Below are 24,135 nucleotides of genomic sequence, written 5' to 3'. Positions count from 1 at the left end.
AGCAAGCTCCAGAGCAACCAAGCGGGTGCATTTAGGGTGAGCATCGCTGACGAGGAAATACTGTTCAGTAGTCATGGTAAGAAAGTAATTAATGATGGTGGTAGTTTTGTCATGACTGTTTTTATAAGCTGCAAATCCATGTGGTCACTAGTAGGCCTAGGCCTACTGTTGATCAAGAAGGAAATGATGATGATCCAATTGAGAAGAATGACTTGAAAGAACGATCACGATAATAATAAGGAGAAAAAGGAATTATAAAAATAGGAGGAGTTCTAAAAGCCTGGGCCTCGAATGCCCTGATATAGCAGAGCCAGAAGAAAACAATGTATGGTGACCTACAGTCTCCTAAACCCACAATAGGTCTACTGATCAACAATTACGTACGTAATATGCCTTGCAGCAAATACATAAATAAATAAATTCACATTGAAGAGAAGAATATTGCAATAGCTCTTTTCCAGTTTGCCAACAATTAGCTGTGTTCTATTTGCTGCAAGCCATTCGGTTACTGATCTCATTTGCCTGTGCAGCCAAACTGATTCAGAATAAACACCAGTAGATGAAAATCGCCAGCAAAACACAGAGAGCAAGCTGTGAACTCATAAACACTTGCACCCTCAGTTGTATATGGACGCTTTGTTTAAGATCAAGCCGACCGCTCGCCAGGCCAGCCGACGGGAAGGAGATGAGGGGGAGGGCGGTGAGGGGTGGGTGGGGAAACAGCAGCAGTACAGTAGCAGCAGGTCTCCTGTAGCTGCAATAAGATCTCATCTCACAACACCCCAGCATCACCAATCGATGTGAACTCGCTACTGACCAATCACAGCTCGCCAAAGAGTGACCCCACCCACCGTACTTGTTGCCATGGATACGCTGGTCAGTAGTGTGACGTCATTTCACATACGGCCGTGCCGCCATTGTACAAGTCGAGCAGAACAATTATCCATCCAGTAAGCCTTTCTTCTTTGTTTGAAAATAGTTGACTTTAAGTAGGTCTAAACGTTGTCTTCACTGTAATTTATCGACGTGCATTGTAAGGTCGAATACTTTCCTTGTGTATTCTACAATGATCCCTTACCATGCTAGAATATGAAAGGCTAGGCAGTTCTTTATCATTCTGTGCTGTTGGCTGCCTTTAGTAGAGCGCTGTCAGTGCTCTGGAATTCCTGCAGGCACCACAAATCCGGACACATCTCTAATGAATCTTCAGGCTGCTTTAACTGAGCTGCTGTACAGAAAAGATTCTGATTCTCTCAGCAATGTGTAGCAGACTCGAAGACAGTTCATCATTCCTATTAGCTTGAATGTGTAAATTGCTTCAGCTCATTCAATGAAGAAAAATAACATTGAACATTACGCTTTCTGCATTAATAGTGAACAATATCTTTGGCATTATATTAGGTGTCTTTTTGGAGGGATAAAACTGTCTATCATTCCCTTCATGTAGCGGCTGTAGACTATTATTTTTTTTTCACAGTTAGCTTTACGTCGCACCGACACAGGTACGTCTCATGGCGACGAAGGGATAGGAAAGGACTAGGAGGGAAGGAAATGGCCATCTGCCTGGTGTGAAAATGGTAAACCGTGGAAAACCATCTTCAGGGCTGCCAACAGTGGGGTTCGAACCCACTATCTCACGAATGCAAGCTCACAAGTTATTATTATTATTATTATTATTATTATTATTATTATTATTATTATTATTATTATTCTCCTACTCCTTGACTGAATGGTCAGCGTTGAGGCATTAGATTCAGAGGGTTCCGGGTTCGATTCCCGGCCGTGTCGGGGCTTTTAATGCAGTCGGATTAATTCTTCTGCCTCCAGGACTGTGTGTGTGTGTGTGTGTGTGTGTGTGTGTGTGTGTGTGTGTGTGTGTGTGTGTGTGTGTGTGTGTGTGTGTGTGTGTGTGACTGTTCGTTCCAACACTCTCCTCTTCATATTCACACAACCCACCACACTAACAACCCCCACAGAAACACGCAATAGACCTAGTGATTACATTCCTCCAAATAGGGTTGGCTTCAGGAAGGGCATCCGGCCGTAAAATGGGACAAAATCCACATATGCTACACACTTTGCACTCGCGACCTCACAAGTATGGGAAAAGTGATTTAATAATAATAATAATAATAATAATAATAATAATAATAATAATAATAATAATAATAATAATAAAATTGGTAGGACGATCAGTTAAAGACACCAGATCATCGCTGTATGTCTGCCGTTACTTATGCTCAGTGTTGCCAACTCTTAGAACGAGAATGTCGCTTGATGCATCCTGGAAAGTTTGCACGATTCGGTAACTAGACCTACTTTCCAATTAAAGCAAAAACAATCTCATTCCTTTTGTTCTTTACGATTATACCTAAGAATTTAAACTAATTTACTATAACGATGTTCTTTTTTTGTTTTACAAGGTGTAAATTCTAAGACTGAGGACATGGCATCTCGCTAACAATGGCTGTGCATTTGGTATTCATTGCAATCAATATCTCCGATTCACCATGTTCCATTTAAATATGCAGCCCTGCTCCTTGGCTGTATACTCAGCGTAGTTGCCTTCGGGACAGAAGGCTCTGCGTTCGTTTCCTGGCCGTCTCGAAGTTTTTGGCCGGGGCCGATGACCTCAGATGTTAGGCACCTTTAAACAGCAAGCATCATCATCATCATCATCAAGTTTTTGGCTGCTTGGTAATCAAGGGAATACATTCTTACTGAAGTGGTCTGTTGTTGCAAATAAGCAATGTTCATCAACGAGTAGTGATAACATTCCCTTGGCAACCGTGATGGATCTTCAGTGGAAGGCTTAAAACTAAGATTCTGTGTTCAATTCGTTGGTTTAGCATAGGTATGTAACTGCACAACAGTATTTGGAAAAGGCTTGTGTTTAGTCGTCAGCCATGCTACTAAGCCATCACTCATAATTTGGGTCGGATTCCCATTCTTTTGGAAACTGTAAAACAACAACAACAACAACAACAAATCATAGTGCTTCTGGGCACTGACTGGCTGCAGCCTGCAGTTTGCTGTTGACATAATTATGACACAAGTAGCAAATGTACCCGTGCTTCGCAACGGTATTCTACATTGCAGGCCTATACGGATTTATCCATAAATTACTGTACAGAGATTGAGTAAGATTATATTCAATTGCATGCCTCTTAGCGCTAACCTAGAAACAAAACAGGTAGGACGCCATACATTGTTTCTTATGTAAGGTAGACATTGGGGAAGTTTTAGGGATAATGACAGGCCACATTTCCTACTGCCAATCACAATCGATTTCATAAGTTTCTACTATTACGACAGGCTCACTTGGCAACTGCCATTCACAATAGAAATGGAGAGTTTTCATTACAAAGACAGGCCCTTTTTTTCTAATGCCAGTCACAATCGAGTTCGAAAGAATTGATTATAATCGAGAAATGCAGCACCATCTAATGTATCAATAATCGAGGCACGACAATAAATCACAGGACCAAAGTTGATACATACATTACATACATTATCATTATAGACTGTTATGACTTTCAGCGTTCAGTCTGCAAGCCTCTGAGAATTTACTAAACGTCGCCACAATGCTCGATTTGCAACTAGTGTTGTGGCCTCATTTAATTCTATACCTCTTATCTTTAAATCGTTAGAAACTGAATCTAACCATCGTCGTCTTGGTCTCCCTCTACTCTTACCCTCCATAGCAGAGTCCATTATTATCCTAGGTAACCTATCTTCCTCCATTCGCCTCACATGACCCCACCACCGAAGCCGGTTTATGCGTACAGCTTCATCCATCGAGTTCATTCGTAAATTAGCCTTTATCTCCTCATTCCGAGTGCCCTCCTGCCATTGTTCCCACCTGTTTGTACCAGCAATCATTCTTGCTACTTTTATATCTGTTACTTCTAACTTATGAATAAGATATCCTGAGTTCACCCAGCTTTCGCTCCCGTAAAGCAAAGTTGGTCTGAAAACAGACCGATGGTTTCGTCTGGGAGCTGACTTCCTTCTTACAGAATACTGCTGATCGCAACTGCGAGCTCACTGCATTAGCTTTACTACTCCTTGATTCAATCTCACTTACTATATTACCATCCTGGGAGAACACACAACCTAGATACTTGAAATTATCGACCTGTTCTTGATTTGTATCACCAATCTGACATTCAATTCTGTTGGATTTCTTACCCACTGACGTCAATTTAGTCTTCGAGAGGCTAATTTTCATACCATACTCATTGCACCTATTTTCAAGTTCCAAGATATTATACTGCATGCTTTCGGCACAGTCTGCCATTAAGACCAAGTCGTCAGCATAGGCCAAACTGCTTACTACATTTCCGCCTAAATGAATCCCTCCCTGCCATTTTATACCTTTCAGCAGATGATCCATGTAAACTATGAACAGCAAAGGTGAAAGATTACAGCCTTGTCTAAGCCCTGTAAGTACCCTGAACCAAGAACTCATTCTACCATCAATTCTCACTGAGGCCCAATTGTTAACATAAATGCCTTTGATTGATTTTAATAATCTCTAATTTCCTCGTCCTGGAGATTTTCTACCCTTATTCGTTTGCAGACAGATTTCACTTTCTCTACCCTAGGCCTAGAGATACTTAGTTCACTACAGATCAGATAGTGATCTGTATCATCGAAAATTCCGCGAAAAACTCGTACATTCCTAACAGATTTCCTGAAGTCGGTTAAGATATAGTCTATTATGGATCTGGTACCCCTAGCCTCCCATGTGTAGCGGTGTATAGCTTTATGCTTGAAGAATGTATTCGTAACAGCTAAACCCATACTAGCACAGAAGTCCAACAAACGCTTCCCATTCCCATTTGCTTCCATATCTTCCCCACATTTACCAATCACCCTTTCGTATCCTTCAGTTCTATTCCCAACTCTAGCATTGAAATCGCCCATTAGCACTATTCTATCCTTGCTGTTGACCCTGACCACGATGTCACTCAATGCTTCATAAAACTTGTCAACTTCATCCTCATCTGCACCCTCATATGGTGAATACACGGACACAATTCTTGTCCTAATTCCTCCAACTGACAAATCTACCCACATCATTCGCTCATTTACGTGCCTAACAGAAACTATGTTGCGTGCAATGGTATTCCTGATAAAGAGCCCTAACCCAGACTCTGTCCTTCCCTTTCTAACACCCGTCAAGTATATTTTATAATCTCCTATCTCTTCCTCGTTATCTTCCCTTACCCGAATATCACTTACTCCTAGCACATCCAGATGCATCCTCTTTGCTGACTCAGCCAGTTCTACTTTCTTTCTCCCATAAGCCCCATTAATATTGATATCTCCCCATCGAATTCCATTTCGTTCGCCAAGTTGTTTCCAAGGAGTCCCTCGCCTGTCAAATGGGAGTGGGACTCCGTTACTCCCATAGGTCCGAGGCTTGCTTAAAATGTTCTGAGCTCGGTAAATTCATGAACCAGGATGCTACCCTACTTGAACATAGTCCAAGTTGATGATCTCTCCAATTTTTTTTTTTTTTTTTTTTTTTGCTAGGGGCTTTACGTCTCACCGACACAGATAGGTCTTATGGCGACGATGGGATAGGAAAGGCCTAGGAGTTGGAAGGAAGCGGCCGTGGCCTTAATTAAGGTACAGCCCCAGCATTTTCCTGGTGTGAAAATGGGAAACCACGGAAAACCATCTTCAGGGCTGCCGATAGTGGGATTCGAACCTACTATCTCCCGGATGCAAGCTCACAGCCGCGCGCCTCTACGCGCACGGCCAACTCGCCCGGTAAATCTCTCCAAATAGTACGCCGATTGTGCTATCTGTTTTGTAATACGACTCACCGTTTAGCCACCAATTATCCCAAAACGAAGGTCTGCACCGTCATTAAAATTGCATCCGTATTTCGATATTTTCCGGGAGCCAAAAGTTATACATTTGAATAGCTAGGAATTTTTCCTCAAAGTAAAGTGTGTCCAGGTTTCGGGATTAGCACTCGCATACATACGGAGTAATTAAGGAAGAAAGTAATACAGTTAAGGAAGTTGAAATGAATAGGAAATAGCTTTATATCTGAGGACAGCCGGATACGACAAACATGTAAATACCAAGTGGATATATTGAAAAATCAAATGTCCCTCAGTAAATGATCATGTATGAGTTATGGATATAAGAAAGCGGTAACAGAGGAGAAATATAGGCGCACGGATTCTTAGGTAAGAGATAAGAAGATGACTTATGGCGTTATTACTTAAGCTATTCGAAGACGGTTATAACCTCCAACGATATTCCGCCAGTATCCCGCAGAATGGCCGGTTGACGTCTCTCTTGCTTTATACCCAAGGAACAACCACGAGTTTACAGGAATGATGACGAAAATGACAATACGTTACTTCCCTGCTGGCAAGCAGTCAGAGACGTTTGCAATGGTAACCTGACGTTTTCTCCGTCATTTGAAGGGTAAGCTAAATTATGAACATAACAAAAGTTATTTATAATGAGTAGGCGTTTCACATACACTTAACAAATTTTACAGTAAAATCAATAGTATAAGAGAAAATGGAGGAAAACTGTTCTGGTTTTCATATACGCCCCCCCCCCGCCTATTCAGAGATTTTAAAATAATATGCATTTCGAAACCTTCCCTTGGATGAGTGTACTCTAAATATGACGTTTGGTCGAGTTCTGTTCAGCCGTTTCGCCGGAACGAACAGACAGGAAAAATAAAAACCACCAGTGCGGTCTTGAGTTGACCTAAAACGGATAAATATTTGAAAAATTGGCAAAAAACGAAATTACAGACAGCGCACTCATTACAGCTTTATTTATATGCATATATACAAGTAAACGACTATTGGCTTAAACCAAGATCATGAATTCCTGAGTACCAATGACAGTATTCGTTATAATAAAGCTTCTCAGTTTTGTAATTACGGAAGCTTCAATTACTTCAATCACGGCCTATGTGCTAGTTACCATACCGGAAATCTCCCCGTATTTGAGAACGATAACCACGGGGAACAATTTTTAGGATAGTTTATCATACGGTGGCTCATGAAATCGTTGTATACCCCTGCATTACCCACTATAAAAATGGCGTATGGCTTCTTAGTGCCGGGAGTGTCTTAGGACATGTTCGGCTCGCCAGGTAGGCCTACAGGTCATTCTATTTGAATCCCGCAGGCGACCTGCGCGTTATGATGAGGATGAAATGATGATGAGGACGACACATACACCCAGCCCCCGTGGCAGAGAAATTATCCAATGATGGTTAAAATTCCTGACCCTGCCAGGAATCGAACCCGAGACCCCTTTGACCAAAGGCCAGCACGCTAACCATTTAGCCATGGAGCCGGACATTAACCACTATGTTTCATCATGTCTTTGAGCGCCATTAGCCATTATTTTATTTCCGGTCTCGAGGCACTGTACTAAATCCTTGCCCAACACCCAACTGAGAAAGTAATTCAAATTCCACACCATTAAAGGCATCACTAATATACAAACCAAGATATTAGGAAGATTTTCAAAACACAGCATGAGTCAGGGCCTATAAGATGTAGCTAGCTTCAAACGAAGCACCCTCAAAATGCACAGTCGGCCAAAAAAAAATATGAAAAAGCACATGAGATTGTACAAGTTCATGGCATGTACCGAACTACGCTCTTCTCAGAAGCAACTGAACCTATAAATATAATATTTGTTGTGGGTATCCAGAGAGTTTGTGTGTACACTTGAGTTGAATTAGATTTATATCTTGATAATAATTAAGTCTGATAAAAAGAAACCAATGCGAGAAATATATGTACATTACCATGCGCACATCTCTTCTTTTGAGCGACGAAATTATACACTGTGCGAACTCTCCATAGTATTGTCAGTCGTTCAGAATATTAATATTTCCCTTGGAGAAGAAGCCACCTGACGTGAACTACGGTACTATCCCAGAATCTACTGCACTCTTGGTACATAAGTTACATAAGTATTCAATACCGGTAGCTGCAATTATTAGGGAAAATGCAAAATCAGAATGGGACAACTTGGGCATTAGTTCCTTGATTTCTTTACATGATTTAGCAAACCAGCTTCGCAGGATATTCAGTATTTGTAAAAACTCACTATATCTGAAGATAGCTACTATAAATCTATTACGTTCATCAGACCACTGATTGTACAGTACATTAGGGAAAATATCCTCTCCACATTAATATTATGGCTAAGAATGAAGAAATAAAACTCAGTTGATAACAGTAGTTTTGAAGATTCGCAAGATTGAAGAAACCTAGTTTGCATCAGCTACCCAGGTATACGGAAACAAAGAGGGATTTGAATTTAAAAGTCTGGAACAATCTTGTCACACTTAAAAACAATCAAAATAGTTTTTATCTGACATCATATATTTTTGTAGCGATAAAAGGATAAATTAGCAAATTTAATGTTTTCTTACCTACTCACAGTAAACTCTAAATTCGGGATTATTTATTGATTTTACAGATTTCGGTGGTCCCTTTCTTGGTACACAAAATCGAGATAATGCTGAAGTTTAGGGTCATATGACAATCCTATTCAAATAGCCTACTGATTAGACCTTCACAAATTTCATCTTAAGAGTTCCATATAGTAGAGTACTGGATGTAAGCATACGACTACTAGAGGGTGCTAGGGGTAGTTCTAAAAGATCCGAATGAAGATTTAGAATTATATTTCAACTGTAATGTTTAACATACCTATCATCCTTCCTTCCTTCCTTCCTTCCTTCCTTCCTTCCTTCCTTCCTTCCTTCCTTCCTTCCTTCCCTTCCCATGTACCGGAAACCCGAGGAAAACCATACTCAGTACGGCCGCCGAAAGGCACGGCAGGCCGGATACGAATCCCTCAACAATGTCTTCTGATTCTTGTTTGCTACTGAGACAGAAATTCGTTTACACTATATTTAAATGTTTACAAATAAGGAAAAAAGGACGGGATTGTTATAGGTGCGCCTGTTAAACATTTCGCATGACACTTCTCATTTTATGTTGGTAACACTATCGATGAAAGAAAAGAAAAAATGTACTCGTGTAATGAAGCAACCAGTGTGTGGAATGCTTATTCCTTGCGTCTGCGCAGCACATAGACACAACCGCGTTGTCGGAATATGATGCAGTGCGTTATGAACACGTGGGTAAGTTTGTGTGAATTTGTGTTTTACAGAAGCAAGGAACTGTCGAAATATCATTTTAAAATGTCTCTACAGAATTGTCCATGTATAGTAATAATTATTTGTATTTTGACGTAATACTAACAAAGAAGCAACCCAACTTCAATGTCAGGAAGGCACAATAATAATGTTATAAATTATTTTATTATAATATGATTTTATAATAATATTAAGTTGAATATTGGTGTGAATTGCATAACATAAATGTAATTATAATAATGATAAAATTAGTATTTAAAAGTGTAAGATATTTAATATATGTAAATTTATATGGAAATGTTGTCGATATCGTTGAAGGGGCCAAAAACAAGAATGAGCGCATTGTAGCCTATTGCATGTTCCTCGTGTTTAATATAAGAACAGACTTAGGTTTAATTATCCCATGTAGTTGCAAACCCTGTGGCTACCCACATGAAATGTTATATCTATAGGTTCATTTGTTTTTGAGGAATGTGTATGTGTGGGGACTTTGAGCACAAAGTCTAGTATTGCACATTCTTCTTTGAGCGATTGTAGAATATTAGCTGATAATAGACTAGTAAATCTTGTTTACTGGAGAGTGACAGAAAGTTTACTTTTGCCTGGTGCGAAAAAATGTATGCCTAGATGATCAGACATATTCAAAAATTGCGATATACACATGCGATCATCCTGAATAGTTTTCCACATCGGAAGTATTTGCTTTTGACATCGGCCAAATATTTTTTAGAGCTGGGTGGTCATTCAAGAATTTGTGAAACGAAATACTGTCACGATACAAAATATGTGACGCAATGTTACCTAGCAACAGTACCTTGAGAGCTCCACAGGCCATGGATCTGTATGTCATGGCCATCCATCCATCCTTCACATCACAGCCTGCACGGTTGCTAGGTAACATCGCGTCACACATTTTATTGAAGTACATACTTATGATCATTTGATTCTACCAAAAGGAAATTTAGTAACGTTTCTATTTAGAAGCAGTAAGTATTTGTGATCCATGCAGTGACTCTTGGTGTATTATTTCTAATACTTCAGCGATAACCACTTGATGAAGTGCAACTCTCATTTCCTGTAGGGTCTAAATCATCTTTAATGTGAAGCGTCTTTCAGAAAGTTATTAACGCTCAAAGAGTATTATACACAAGCAAATGGTGTGTACGGTAGATCATTTTTAAAGTAGTAGGATGCATGCAAAAGACACGATCACGGCAGCCGATCTAATATACGTGACGTCATCACAAGATGGCCACCCGTTTAAGGTATGTTTTTGGCGATCGAAAGTCGGTTACCACATGGTGTTTCTTGGTGTGTAGAGGATGCTTGTTGTTTAAAGGGGTCTAACATCTAGGCCATCGGCCCTTGGTGTGTAGAGAAGATTGAGGTGTAATTTGATTTATCTCAACGACATCTATCAGAACACACCAGAAAATAGTCAATGTGACTGTAAAGAAAAAAATTGGTGGAAGCCTGTCAATATTGTAACGGCCGCAGGGATTTGAGGGTTTCATAGACTCACTTATTTTCCGTTATTAAATTTGTTATTTTATACGGTTATATAATACCTTATATTCTATACAAGTGACCACGATGTATTCACAACGACAGCTACCCTCCAACTGGGCGCGAGAGTCAACACAGCGCCATCTTAAACAGAGTACGCGTGTGACGTCACATATCCAGCACAAATTTTGCCTTATTTTGAAGCGCTATTACATGAAAACTTCGTTTCGGTTTATTTTTTTCAACAGGTGTCCGTTACTAAGGAACGTAAGTCTACGTTAAAAATATATTGAAGGCTTTGTGAAAGACAGTTAACGAATTTTGGCGTAGGCCTACTTTACAAAAAAAAAAAGTCCACTTATGTGACTCATAAGCGGGTAAAAATCACTGTAGAAAACGTATGCAGGAAACAACTACATTCAACAAGGAATCGAATAAGACCAAAATGATGACACCTGCAGAACGAATGAGACTGCTACAGGAGCGTCGAAAACTTGAGGTTGCAGTTCTGGCCTCTTGTATCAGTCAATCAATCAATCAATCAATCAATCAATCAATCAATCAATCAGTCAATCTAGCAATGATCTTCACTTTGGACTGTCGCACAGGTGGCAATCTTTTCTTAAATGATTTCAAAGAATTTGGAAATATATCGAAGATTTCCATTGGTAAATTATTCTATTCCCCAATTCCTCTTCCTATAAATGAATATTTGTCCCAGTTTATCGTCTTGAATTCCCTACCTTCAAAAGCTCCATTGTAATATAAGAATCTCACGCTTGGGTTGTTCACTTTAGTCAATACACAACCATGTCTTAAAGAAATCTCGAGAGCTAAGACATGAAAGATACAAGTTTCGGCCCCTTTGGGACTTCTTCAACCTTAAATAACAAATTATAAAGTTAAAAACGGTTTTAGCCGAGATGTCGGAATTTTGTCCCTCGGGAGTTCTTTTACGTTCCAGTAACTCTACCGACACGAGGCTGGCGTAGTTGAGCACCTTCAAATACCACCGGATTGTGCCAGGATCGAACCTGCCAAGTTGGGGTCGGAAGACCAGCGCCTCAACCGTCTGAGCCACTAAGCCCGGCTAAAAAAAAGACTAATAAGAAAGTAGAACAGAGAAAAATTATGTCCAGACAAACTGTTAATGTAACGAATCATTCAAAATGACAAAATAAGGAGGCAAAACTGAAAATATACCTAAAAGTAAAAATGGCACAGAATGACGTAATATGCAATTCTGTAGTAAAACAATGAAATGGCGTAGGCCTATGGCTTTTAGTGCTGGGAGTGTCCGAGGGCAAGTTCGGCTCGCCAGGTGCAGGTCTTTTGATTTGACTCCCGTAGGCGACCTGCGCGTCATGATGAAGATGAAATGATGATGAAGACGACACATTCACCGAGCCCCCGTGCCAGCGAAATTAACCAATGATGGTTAAAATTCCCGACCCTGCCGGGAATCGAACCTGGGACCCCTGTGATCAAAGGCCAGCACGCTAACCATTTAGCTACGGAGTCGGACATTTCTGTAGTCAGGGGGCCATAAGCAGGATTTATAAATACGTTAGCAACCTGTCTGGTGCACTACAGTATTTAAAAGTGACATGTCATCAAAATCCGGGCCCTGTCCATTACCGTAGCACCTAACATTACGCGTGAGAAAATACGATGTGTAGCGCTTTCATGAATATCAACAACATTGTGCTTTCCCGACATCGTAGTGGGATAGATTCCTCGTAAGTAGCCAGATGTGAATTTATGTGACTGCAAAGAACGATTGTATTCTGAATATAGATTAATACAAAATAAACAGTAGTGAAATTACAAACGTGCTCTAATATGCGTCATTATAACTTTCAAGGTGGCATCAACACGCATCTAACTGACTGCGTCGATTCAAAATATGCAGCCATCGTTCATAACAGTCCTGTACATGCTCATGAACAGAGGTTGCCGCAAGGACACACAAAAAAACCTTTCTTCTCCCGTTATCGGAAATGTTCATAGATGGGTTGTTGTTGTTTGAGTCATCAGTCCATAGACTGGTTTGATGCAGCTCTCCATGCCACCCTATCCCGTGCTAACCTTTTCATTTCTACGTAACTATTGCATCCTACGTCTGCTCTAATCTGCTTGTCATATTCATACCTTGGCCTACCCCTACCGTTCTTACCCCCTACACTTCCTTCAAAAACCAACTGAACAAGTCCTGGGTGTCTTAAGACGTGTCCTATCATTCTATCTCTTCTTCTCGTCAAATTTAGCCAAATTGATCTCCTCTCACCAATTCGATTCAGTATCTCTTCATTCGTGATTCGATCTATCCATCTCACCTTCAGCATTCTTCTGTAACACCACATTTCAAAAGCTTCTATTCTCTTTCTTTCTGAGCCAGTTATTGTCCATGTTTCACTTCCATACAATGCCACGCTCCACACGAACGTCTTCAAAAACATCTTTCTAATTCCGATATCAATGTTTGAAGTGAGCAAATTTCTTTTCTTAAGAAAGCTCTTCCTTGCTTGTGCTAGTCTGCATTTTATCTCCTCCTTACTTCTGCCATCGTTAGTTATTTTACTACTCAAGTAACAATATTCATCTACTTCCTTTAAGACTTCATTTCCTAATCTAATATTTCCCGCATCACCTGCCTTCGTTCGACTGCACTCCATTACTTTTGTTTTGGACTTATTTATTTTCATCTTGTACTCCTTACCCAAGACTTCATCCATACCATTCAGCAACTTCTCGAGATCTTCTGCAGTCTCAGATAAAATAACAATATCATCGGCAAATCTCAAGGTTTTGATTTCTTCAAAGGGGATTGTTTCCTCATGCCCCGATTTACAAAAGAAAATGCACTCATTTTTTGTGTCCTTGCGGCAGCCTTGTACATTAACATTTTAACATTATCTACAGGACCGCTGTGAACAATGTGTGAGACGTTAGGGTGCACATTGTGAACACATGCTGTACCGACACTTTGCCGTCGACACTTTGCATGTTATCATGACGTATCGCGATGTTCACATCATGCTTGTACGTAGGCCATCCAGAAATTAAATTCGTCTATTCCTTTTCCTGCAAACTAGTCCTAAACATATTTAGCCGGGAAATATGTGCATGCGCGACAGAGATGACGTAGCAAATCGTATACCGGCCGTACAAGTCCCGCCTGGTGTCAGTAGCGCAGCAGCAGTGGCTTGAAATTGCCGCCTGCGAGGTTCAGTCTGCAATAAAGTTTTTGCGGAAATTGCGATGGGCCATTCAATACAAGAGGCGTGAAACGCTCAGTGCAAGTGTTGTGCTGATCCATGGCAATGCTCGTCCACATACGGGTCAGCGCTCTGCAACTGTTCTACAGGAATTTGGCTGGGAGATGCTTGATCATCCACCGTACAGTCCTGATCTTGCCCCCAGTGATTTTCATATTTTCTTGCACCTCAAGAAATTCCTATTCGCCTGTCAGCATTTTCACACCCATTCCCAGGCACTTCTACGACACCGTCATACAAACGTTCATCCCACATACGGCAAAAGTCTCAGTTCTGGTGGTGATTGAATGAAAATCCACACCCTGTTTCCAGTCATTCGACCAGGTCAGGAATGCAATGAATGAATCCCCATCTAGCGGCGACGATAGGAATTATGCCGGCTGCCGTACTCTGGTGGTGATTATGTCGAAAATTATCTCCAACATCGCTGTACCGGGTGCCAATAAAGTTTTTCATGTAAGTTAACTATATTGTCTTTTTTTATATGGAAACTTAACTTCCGGATGGCTTTCGTAATTACGGTACCGTTTGTTTAGCCCCATACTGTAATATTAGTGAATAATATAACTGAAACTTTTAATCGCTGCTTTCTGCATTTTTGGACACTCTTCGGATAATTTTATAGTGATTTCCGGATATTAAACCGGAATAATATCTCAACTATCGTTTTGAGATATTTTAATTTCATGCCATCCAGGCTGCCTGCCCGACAATTTCGGCGTTCCGTTTTACTCTACCAGATGGCAGAGAAAATCAGATCACTCTTGGGCGATCTATGGCTGAGAGTTAATGAATTTTCTCGGGTAAACAACAAATGTGTCACCAGAGATCCCTTTTATGCAGACATCTTACGACATGGAGTGTCGATTGGTCTGTTTCCACCCTTCAAAAATCCACCTACCTCTGTTGGGTTTGAACCTGCGATCTTGGGATCTGGAAGCCGACAGTCTACCACTGATCCACAGAGGAAGCTGACAGTTCCAATACAAATGCTCACTTGAGTGGACCTTTAATTTATTATTAACAGGTCCAGTAGGACTAGACAATTACAACTTATCAAACAAAGTAGAAAACTTCGCGTAAATGATGGGCCGTTGCTGAAAGGTAGTCAGAAAACTTTGAATCCATCAGTATAAGAATGGTCAACATAAGTTAACACGAAGTTGTCCTGTGAAATATTACGGCAGTGCACCTATAGCAATATGAATTCCTGAACAGTGGATCCTGTCCGTGGTACCTACGAAGAAAGAAAAGTTCAGTACAAATAACATTTTGCCTTTTCAGTGTGAGCACTGAACAATATAAAACCATGATAAGCAAATAAATAAACCTAATAAAAAACTTGCCAAGGAAAATATCGAGCTAGGAGGCAGTATGGGCGTCCTACATTTTAAAACAACTATTTTTGACGCACGGTGCCTTCTTTTATAATATTTCTCTATTAACCATAACAGAATCAAGCATGTCAGTGTTTCGGTGGCAACCAATTAATTTAACCACAACTGTGTATGAATCGGCAAAAGGAACTCTATTGAGTAAATCTGTCTTCATATCAATGAATGGTTGATTTTGGACACCTGCTCGTCCTCTGTCTTTTTTACGCGACTAGGCTCAAAATATATTAAATTAAAATACATACAATGAAATTAAGTGGAATAAGAAAGCGAATATATCATAACTAAACTGATAATATTTTCACGTAATTCGAGTGAATGCTGACGTAATCCATCAGCTGCAGATCAATTCCACTGATTCGGCTCCTGAGATAACCACAACTATCTCACTTAAGATATTGTGGTTGCCTAGACGGCGGTAAAGTCAGAAAAAAGATTAGAAACGGGACTTCGAACTCTGGAGAAGCAAATAGACGAGGAGTTTATTCAGCCTACACCACAAATAAGCACCAGGATAAATCATTAGGGTAAAGATGGTGGGGCATAGATCTAACCAGGCAGACTGAGTAGATCAGACGGTAGTGCGACGGCCACCTGAGCTCAAATTGGCGGGTTCGTACCCAGCTCAGTCCAGTGTATTCTAAGATGCTCAAATACGCCAACCTCGTGTCGTTAGATTTACAAGCATATTCAATAATTCCTGCGGGAGCGGTATGTAAAACCATTATTATTATTATTATTATTATTATTATTATTATTATTATTATTATTATTATCCTGCTCTTTGGCTGCACGAGTAGAGTAACGGCCAGCGGCCCATAGGGTCTCGAGCTCGATTCCAGACCGGGCCCCGGATTTTATCATATCTGGTCAGGGTAAGAAGCACCGTTGATGATACTTCTAAAGTTAATTGACACTAATTTGATAAAGATGCTTCTATAAAGTTAGTAAGGTGCACAAAAAGATGTATCATATCAAAAGAGGGAAAATGATTCCTGTAAATTCCTATTGTTCGCAGTTAACAACAATGTCCTGTTTCCCACCTTTTCGTACAGAGCTAGGCATGATTTATTTATTTATTTATTTATTTATTTATTTATTTATTTATTTATTTATTTATTTATTTATTTATTTATTTATTTATTTATTTATTAAGTAGGAAGATTTCCATTGAAACCCCAGTATATCGTTTATATAAGTTTGCTTATTATAGTTCCGGTATATTCCCTGAACAAAATTTAGTTCTCTCTAGGTTTTGTTTGGGAGTGTCGATTAACTGACTTCTCATTTCTTTCATTTTTAGTTATTGTCACCCCATGTCAATGGTAGAATGACCATAAATAACCGCCTACAACTAGATACGCTGCTGTATAATCGAGCAAGTGGCCGTGTGGTTTGACTATCAGCTTGCATTCGAGATTATAGTGGGTTCGACCCCACTGTCCGCAGCCCTGAAGATGGTTTTCCGTGCTTTTCCATTTTCACACCAGGCAAATGCTGAGACTGTACCTTAATCAAGGCCACGGACTCTTCATTCCTACCTCAACCCCTTTCCTATCCCATCGTCGCCAAAAGACCTGTGTCGGTGTGACGTAAAGCAAACTGTAAAAAATGAATTTTAAAATGCGTGACCCAGAATAGCACTGGAAACTGTCAGATATAAAGAATGCATTTTTGCACGTACGTTAGTTTCACATGGTGCCGACGATATGTTTTATGTACCACATTCAGTCAAAATGCATCTGTCCCTATAAGCCGTAATTCTGTTGTTTTCAAACATATTAGCTGCCTTCAACGTGTAATACGATTCCACTGAAGTTGTGACCAAACCATATTTGGTGGCAACTGTACGATGTATAATCTTACCATTTTTATCCGCGTGTTTCCTCGTACTCCGTGCATACTAGTACTGAACATCCAGATGTTACTTGTCTCACTGTTTCCTGTTCCATTGGTTACGTTAGGATCCTTCACCTATTCCATGTATTTTCTTGTCATCACCAGGTAACTGTGGATAGCAATCAAGTATCCTTCTGATTCAGGGAGCATTTTACCTGCTGTACGCCACTCATTCGACTATTCTTTACACCACAAACATCGGCCAGTCCTGCAAATTTTCCGCGCAAGCCCTTCTGTCCTCCTGTGCTAATGATTGCCTCTATTGCGCCTACATAGAGGTGAATATAATTTTTACTGGGATTCAGTGATGGGTAGTACTCATCGGCTAACCGAATCACCTCATGCAATGGTCAGGATTCAGAATTTTTAATAAAGCAGTTTCCCATATTATTATTATTATTATTATTATTATTATTATTATTATTATTATTATTATTATTATTATTATTATTATTATTATGCTGAACGGTCAGCGTTGAGGCCTTCGGTTCGAAGGGTCACGGGTTCGATTCCAGGCCGGGTTGGGCATATTAATCGTGTGTGATAATCCGGCTTCTTGACTAAATGGTTAGCGTGCTGGCCTTTGGCCACAGGAGTCCCGGGTTCGATTCCCGGCAGAGTCGGGAACTTTAACCATAATTGGTTAATTTCGGGACTGAGTGTATGTGTCGTCTTCATCATCATTTCATCCTCATCACGACCCGCAGGTCGCCTACGGGAATCAAATCAAAAGACCTGCATCTGGCGAGCCGAATATGTCCTCGGACACTCCCGGCACCAAAAGCCATACGATATTTCATTTTTTCAACGTGTCTGATTGCTTCTTCTGGCTCGGGGACAGAGTGTTGGTGTTCGTCCCAAAACTCTCCTCTTCATATTCAGACAACACACCACTCTACCAACCACCACGGAAACACGCAATAGTTCTTTTTTTCTTTTTTTGCTATTTGTTTTACGTCCCGCCGACACAGATACGTATTATGGCGACGATGGGACAGGAAAGGTCTAGGAATGGGAAGGAAGCGGCCGTGGCCTTAATTAAGATGTAGCCCCAGCATTTGCCTGGTGTCAAAATGTGAAACCACGGAAAAACATCTTCAGGGCTACCGATAGTGGGGTTCGAACCCAAAGGTCTAACATCCCTTTACATAGGATTGGTGTCGGAAAGGGCATCCTGCCTAAAACAAGGCCAGATTCGCATGTGCGACACAGTTCGCACTCGTAATCCCACAGGTGTGGGAAAAGCGGAAGTAGAGTAAAATTATTATTATTATCATTCTTATTTCCAGAACGAAACGTAACCTGTAATGGCGCAGCTTTATGACTGAAAGTAAAAGGAAAGCGACTAGTTTGTTGTTGTTGTTGTTCTTGGTTGTTTAACGAAATTGACAAGTACTGGCCTAGACTGCAAGAATGGAAACTTGTACACCTGCTGTACTTTCTGTATCGTCTCAACCGGCTGATTACTTAAGCCGGTTTATCAACTGTCTTGGTCATGACCCTGATTTCTTGGAATTACCTGTAATATCCAGGAACTGACCTTGCATTGCACTAGCTTATCCGCGTTGTCGTAAACAGTCTGGCTCCTTGGCTAAATGTTCAGCGCTCCTGTCTTCGGTTCAGAGTTCGATTCCCGGCAGGACCGAGGATTTTTGCTGTGTAAGGTTAATTTCTCTAGTTCGGGGCTGGGTGTGTGTGCTCGTCTTCATACGTTTCTTTCAATATACCGGTATGTACACCCATATACAGGAGTGGTGTCCCTATATAAACAAAACATGACGTCCCCCCACTTTAATGCATTGCTGCAGGTAGACAGCCCGCTACAAGACTGTTGTCCAGTCGAACCTCGATCTCTCCATTAGACGAATATTCAGCCGTTTGTCCTATTCTTCACGTTTATTTATTTCTCTATTACTCGAAATTCCTTTTCAGGAATTTCTCGATTTCTCGAAGCAAACGTTTCCACCCTTGAAGCAAATAATACTCTGTAACACGAATTTTGTACAACATTCACTGTGCAATACAGCATTTGTAGTTTTTGAGGAACAGTTAAGTAGTAAGGAAAGAGTTACAGTGATGCTGGGAGCTAATAAGTTATGACAGGAAACGTAAAGCAAACTACTAGTGCTCGGAAAATGGGCGAGACCTCGCTGTTTTTCGGTTGTGAATTCATTACCGGTGTCGGAAAGGCCATCCTGCCTAAAACAAGGCCAGATTCGCATGTGCGACACAGTTCGCACTCATAATCCCACAGGTGTGGGAAAAGCGGAAGTAGATTATTATTATTATTATTATTATCATAACAGTGTTTCTCACAGCAATAAATGATGTTGAAAAGTATGTGGAAGAAAGGAAGGTTAACAGTAAAAAGCAAAAGAGACTAGCGGATTTTTTCCAAAGGTATTAACAGAGGTATGTTTCTTGTTTCACTGCTGTATGTACTGCATTCTATCTAGTTACTTTAATATGGATCATAATTAAAGCTTTGCCGTAAAATACGAATTTGATACTATATTTTTAAATACTGTAAAAAATACTGTATTCAGTATAAGCCCGTAGATACATATGAATAAATTATGCGCTATACAAAATATGCTCAAAAATAGTATTCTCTATTGCACCCGCCCACCTCCTGAGTCCCAGACTAGCATTTATCTCAGGGGTGATCAGTTCGAAAACGAATAAAAAAAATTTTTATCAAAAAAATATATATATATCGGCGCATCAAATGAACACAGGGATGAACGGGGCATGAAATTTTAAGGTTACGGGGGACGACTCATTCATGGATACAAAATTCTGACTCCACAATAGGAATGGGAAGTGACAACTTAAATTCCATGGGCATACTAGACTAAGTACAATGAAAAGATATGGAAGCTGTTTCCTATTGAAATTGCAATGAGGAGCAATTTATTCACTTATTTTGCATACTACACATGATGACAAATTTACATTGTGACACTTTAATCCTGAAAAATAAATGACATAATACTTGGATTTTACCTCACTACTCTGGTAGTGTAAAACATCTGGTGAATTCGTCCCAATTGGTTACTGGGGATCGAATTCACATCCGTATGATTGGACGTTTCACCGTTGGAAATCTTCTTTTGGAGGCGAAGGCACGACAGTAACTTTTTACTGTCGTCTCCTCGTTCCGTTTGGACATGAGACACTTCCGGTATGTACATTCTGGTGAGCCGGACTCCCACCGTAGAAAATGTTATCGCCTCGAAAAAACGGGAATATATAACACGGACAAACTCTAGCCTATTATTTCCAGATTCGCAAACACACCAGGTAGAGTTCATTAACTCAAAAGCTACTTTAATATTTACACTTGTCAATACGACAAGACGTACGGAAAGGTTCATTACTCTGCTCTGACCCTGCAAACATGTGCCGTCCGTGGGTTATTTACGTATCTACCGCTATCTCCCCGTGAAAACCCAACATGTGGTTCGGAGCAGTTCGACACAGGATGACTGTCCCTAGCATACCCTCCTATGATTATCAAATAATATCATTACCATTCTCTATCTGATCATTAGCATATACTTTGACTACCATCAATTAATTTATTATTATCATTAATTTCAATTATAATCCGGTATTTGATTATTATCATTTGTCATCCGGGATGATTATATGCCAACCCTTGCCGACGTTTCAAACGAAAGTTAGTTCTTCCTCCTAAATTATCCGCACAATATAATGATCAGCTTCCTCATAAATATTTTATTATTATTATTATTATTATTATTATTATTATTATTATTATTATTATTATTATTATTAGTGGAAATCGTGATTATCGTAACCCGTAATCAACCTCGCTATAATACTTCAACTTCTCGCTCTTATTAAATTCATCAAAAAAATAAAATTTAAAAAAAAGTACCTTCATTGGTTATTCTTCTTCTCCTTCTTCAAATATTTTATTTATTATTATTATTAGTTAAAAATCTCAAATCTTTCATTTCATCTCCCAACATCATTATTATGTCCAAAATATTAAAAAAATTTATTCTTCAAAAAAAAGTAGCTTAGTTTTTATTATTATTTTTAAAAAAAACTTAAATTCGCCTGTTACACGGTAGTTCACTCTTAATATGTTTAACGCATAACCCCTTTTACAATTCCGATTTATCTTGGCACTAAGCACTTGATTTAAGACAAGATTCACTTGGAGTATGATTATTGTTATTATTATTATTAAAAATGGAAAGATGATATTTTAATATCCACTCTTTAGAATTTAGTCACATATGTTAAATCCCGTTATGAACCACTAAGATCTGCTTTATATCGGTCGGGACAACGCGGTATTCGGGACCGTACCTTCAACTTCGTACTGCCGTTAATTTTATATGGGGACACCTGTCCTCCCAAGACACCTCTCACAACCTATGGCACATCGCGGCTGGGCAAATACCTCCAATGCCGGCGATTGCTAAACTATTCCTTCAAATTTGAAGTCCATTTCCTTTCATCGGAACTCTTCAAACATTTAATTCATAAAATAATCCTCGGTGCGTGGATTCTACCACTAAACACCGGCATATGCATTTATATCATCTTAGGCCTTGAGATTCATCTATTTCATCATTACAAACAATACGGCTCAATTTATTTCACGCCGGATATTCGTCCCTCATGACTTCCAACTCTAAATATGGGCTCAAATCATTCTGGGCTTTTAACATATCGTGACCATTCTAATTCACGTGCCTATATCGCTTTTAAACAAAATTTTAATGGTTAAATTAAAGTCCAAAAACGTAAAATCAAAAATTTACGTAAAATCAAACTGACTACGCGAATGAAAGTCTTTAACGCTACATGTCATCTCCACTTCGATTATTATGTTTGCACTGGCTAACTCACGAAGCACTGTCATTATTATTATTATACTTTAACTTGCACACGCCCAAATATTATTATTATTTTACTTTCCTTTGTCGACTCACAAACATGATTATTATTAGTATTTTAATGACCTTCCGTACGCAACACAAATCTTCCATACTCTGGCTTTTTCATAATCTGGCTGTCTAATAGAAATTTTTCCTAATTAAAATACAAATGATCACCGCAGTGAATGAAATTCAAATAAATGGGTTAGCACAAAAAAAGAATTTAACACTTGAAATAAACTTAATTCAAAGTATTACAAACAGCATGCATTAATTGAAAGAAATATATCCCATATTTACATTATATACAACAAACAATTACTCAAATTAATTAATCTAACCCATTATTACGTTAATATAAATTAGTTCGTCCGTCTAACAAAAAAATAAAATCATGGACTCGGGAAGCGGACCATGTTAAGTAACCATAATTAATTTACACTGAACCCCGTTTAGTCGCGATAACATCCCCTAAATATCAAAATTGTGTACTCATTCCTGTGTAGAATTCCATGGTCTCGTAGCGGAGGAGATATAGGCCTTACGGCCCCATAGTGATTTACTCGTTCATCATGTCGCACAATACAAATTTTACACAATAAAACACTTCTGGGTGACTACCCATGATTAATACCTTATTACACTATTTTACACAAAAATATTAATAACAAAAAACACTTATAGGTGCTCCTAGACCCATGACACTCGCACAATATACTCTTCATATACGCCCGAAACACACGTCGTGACACATTACGACGAAATGTCGTTCATTTGAACCGGCGCGTATCGCGTCTTCAACCGGCACTTCCTGGTTTATTTCAAGCCGTCTTGATCATCGCCTAGCTCCTATAATTCCCTGCTCGGATAGTTATTCACCGTCTATCTTGAGGTGTTTACTTCAGGCTCCGCACACTGCCTTCCAAAGGTACTGTCGGCGTTCCGTTAGTTATTTATTATTTAAACACATGACATTCATTAAATTCAACATACAATTGTGCTGATTATACACACTCGGTACTATGGATAATTTCACTGTTCGTATTTATTTTCCTAATAATTCACGTACTTTCAGCTCTAACTGACTTCGAATGCGTCCCGAGGTACTGACTTACAGAGTCAACATGTCAGAGTCTCAACTACTTCATTACGACTGACACGACTGGTGACCGATAACGACTGGTGACTGGTAAGAACTGAGTGCTGTGAGGTCTGCTACTGGACTTTTATGGACGATATGATTTCCCGCCGGGGTCATCCGCGGTCAACTTCTGGAGAGGGGGTTGGTTATCCTAAATCGGCATATGCAGGCGGAGTTGGATCTCTTGCTTTATCCTACTTAATACACTGGTGATACACATTCATGTGTCGTATTCTGAACTCATATCGTTCGGTGATCATGGAAATATCACTTAATTTCTGTCCTCCACCTTTCGCGCGCTAACTCGGCGTCCCTGATGGTGTGCTCATCTCGACCAATGGCGAGATAGCGTGGGTCATTTCCACGAATTCAATACTTGAATTTATTATGATTACAATTAATCAACATGGGAATGATATCACAAAAATCCCCTCTATTCAATTATGTGGTTGGAATAAATTTAATTATTGTTATCGGAGAAGCTAACTGGAGTTCACTCTGAGTTTTTCTTATGTTGGTTCATCTGCGGCCTACGATAAATTTTCTCATTGGTCAACACCGCTTTGGTTAGTTTGAAATCTCTCCCTGTGAAACGTGGCCACACCAAATGCCTCGGGCGTGAAAATACCCGGTACGTCATATTCTCGGTATTGGCGATACACCTGCTCGGCCTTGGTCCGAAATATATACTCTTTCACTTCCTTGTAGTAATTATTCTGTTGTTGTGAGCTCTAGATTTTAATCCTCTTATCTTTTGACCAGGAAACCTTCTTCCCCTTAATGACAAGCTTACGGTGGCGCCGGACTGTCGCGAACATGTGGAAAT

General features: G+C 39.8%; 1 protein-coding gene across 2 annotated transcripts in view; it reads right to left on the bottom strand.

Annotated features, from left to right (window-relative positions):
• The window catches only part of vg (vestigial), a 372,182-nt gene that overhangs the window by 37,785 nt on the left and 310,262 nt on the right, over window positions 1–24,135 (bottom strand). The window contains exon 6 of one of the 2 annotated variants that reach the window (XM_067135676.2): window positions 8,789–8,898. The exons of the other annotated variant lie outside the window; for it this stretch is intronic. Coding sequence (XP_066991777.1) covers window positions 8,825–8,898 — 74 coding nt within the window. The 3' untranslated portion in view covers window positions 8,789–8,824. Of the gene's footprint in view, window positions 1–8,788; window positions 8,899–24,135 lie in introns of those variants that run through there. 2 annotated transcript variants of the gene reach the window in all.

The sequence above is a fragment of the Anabrus simplex genome, chromosome 1 (assembly GCF_040414725.1).
Source record: "Anabrus simplex isolate iqAnaSimp1 chromosome 1, ASM4041472v1, whole genome shotgun sequence".
Lineage (NCBI taxonomy): Eukaryota > Metazoa > Arthropoda > Insecta > Orthoptera > Tettigoniidae > Anabrus > Anabrus simplex.
This window is presented reverse-complemented; position numbering and strand designations above follow the sequence as displayed.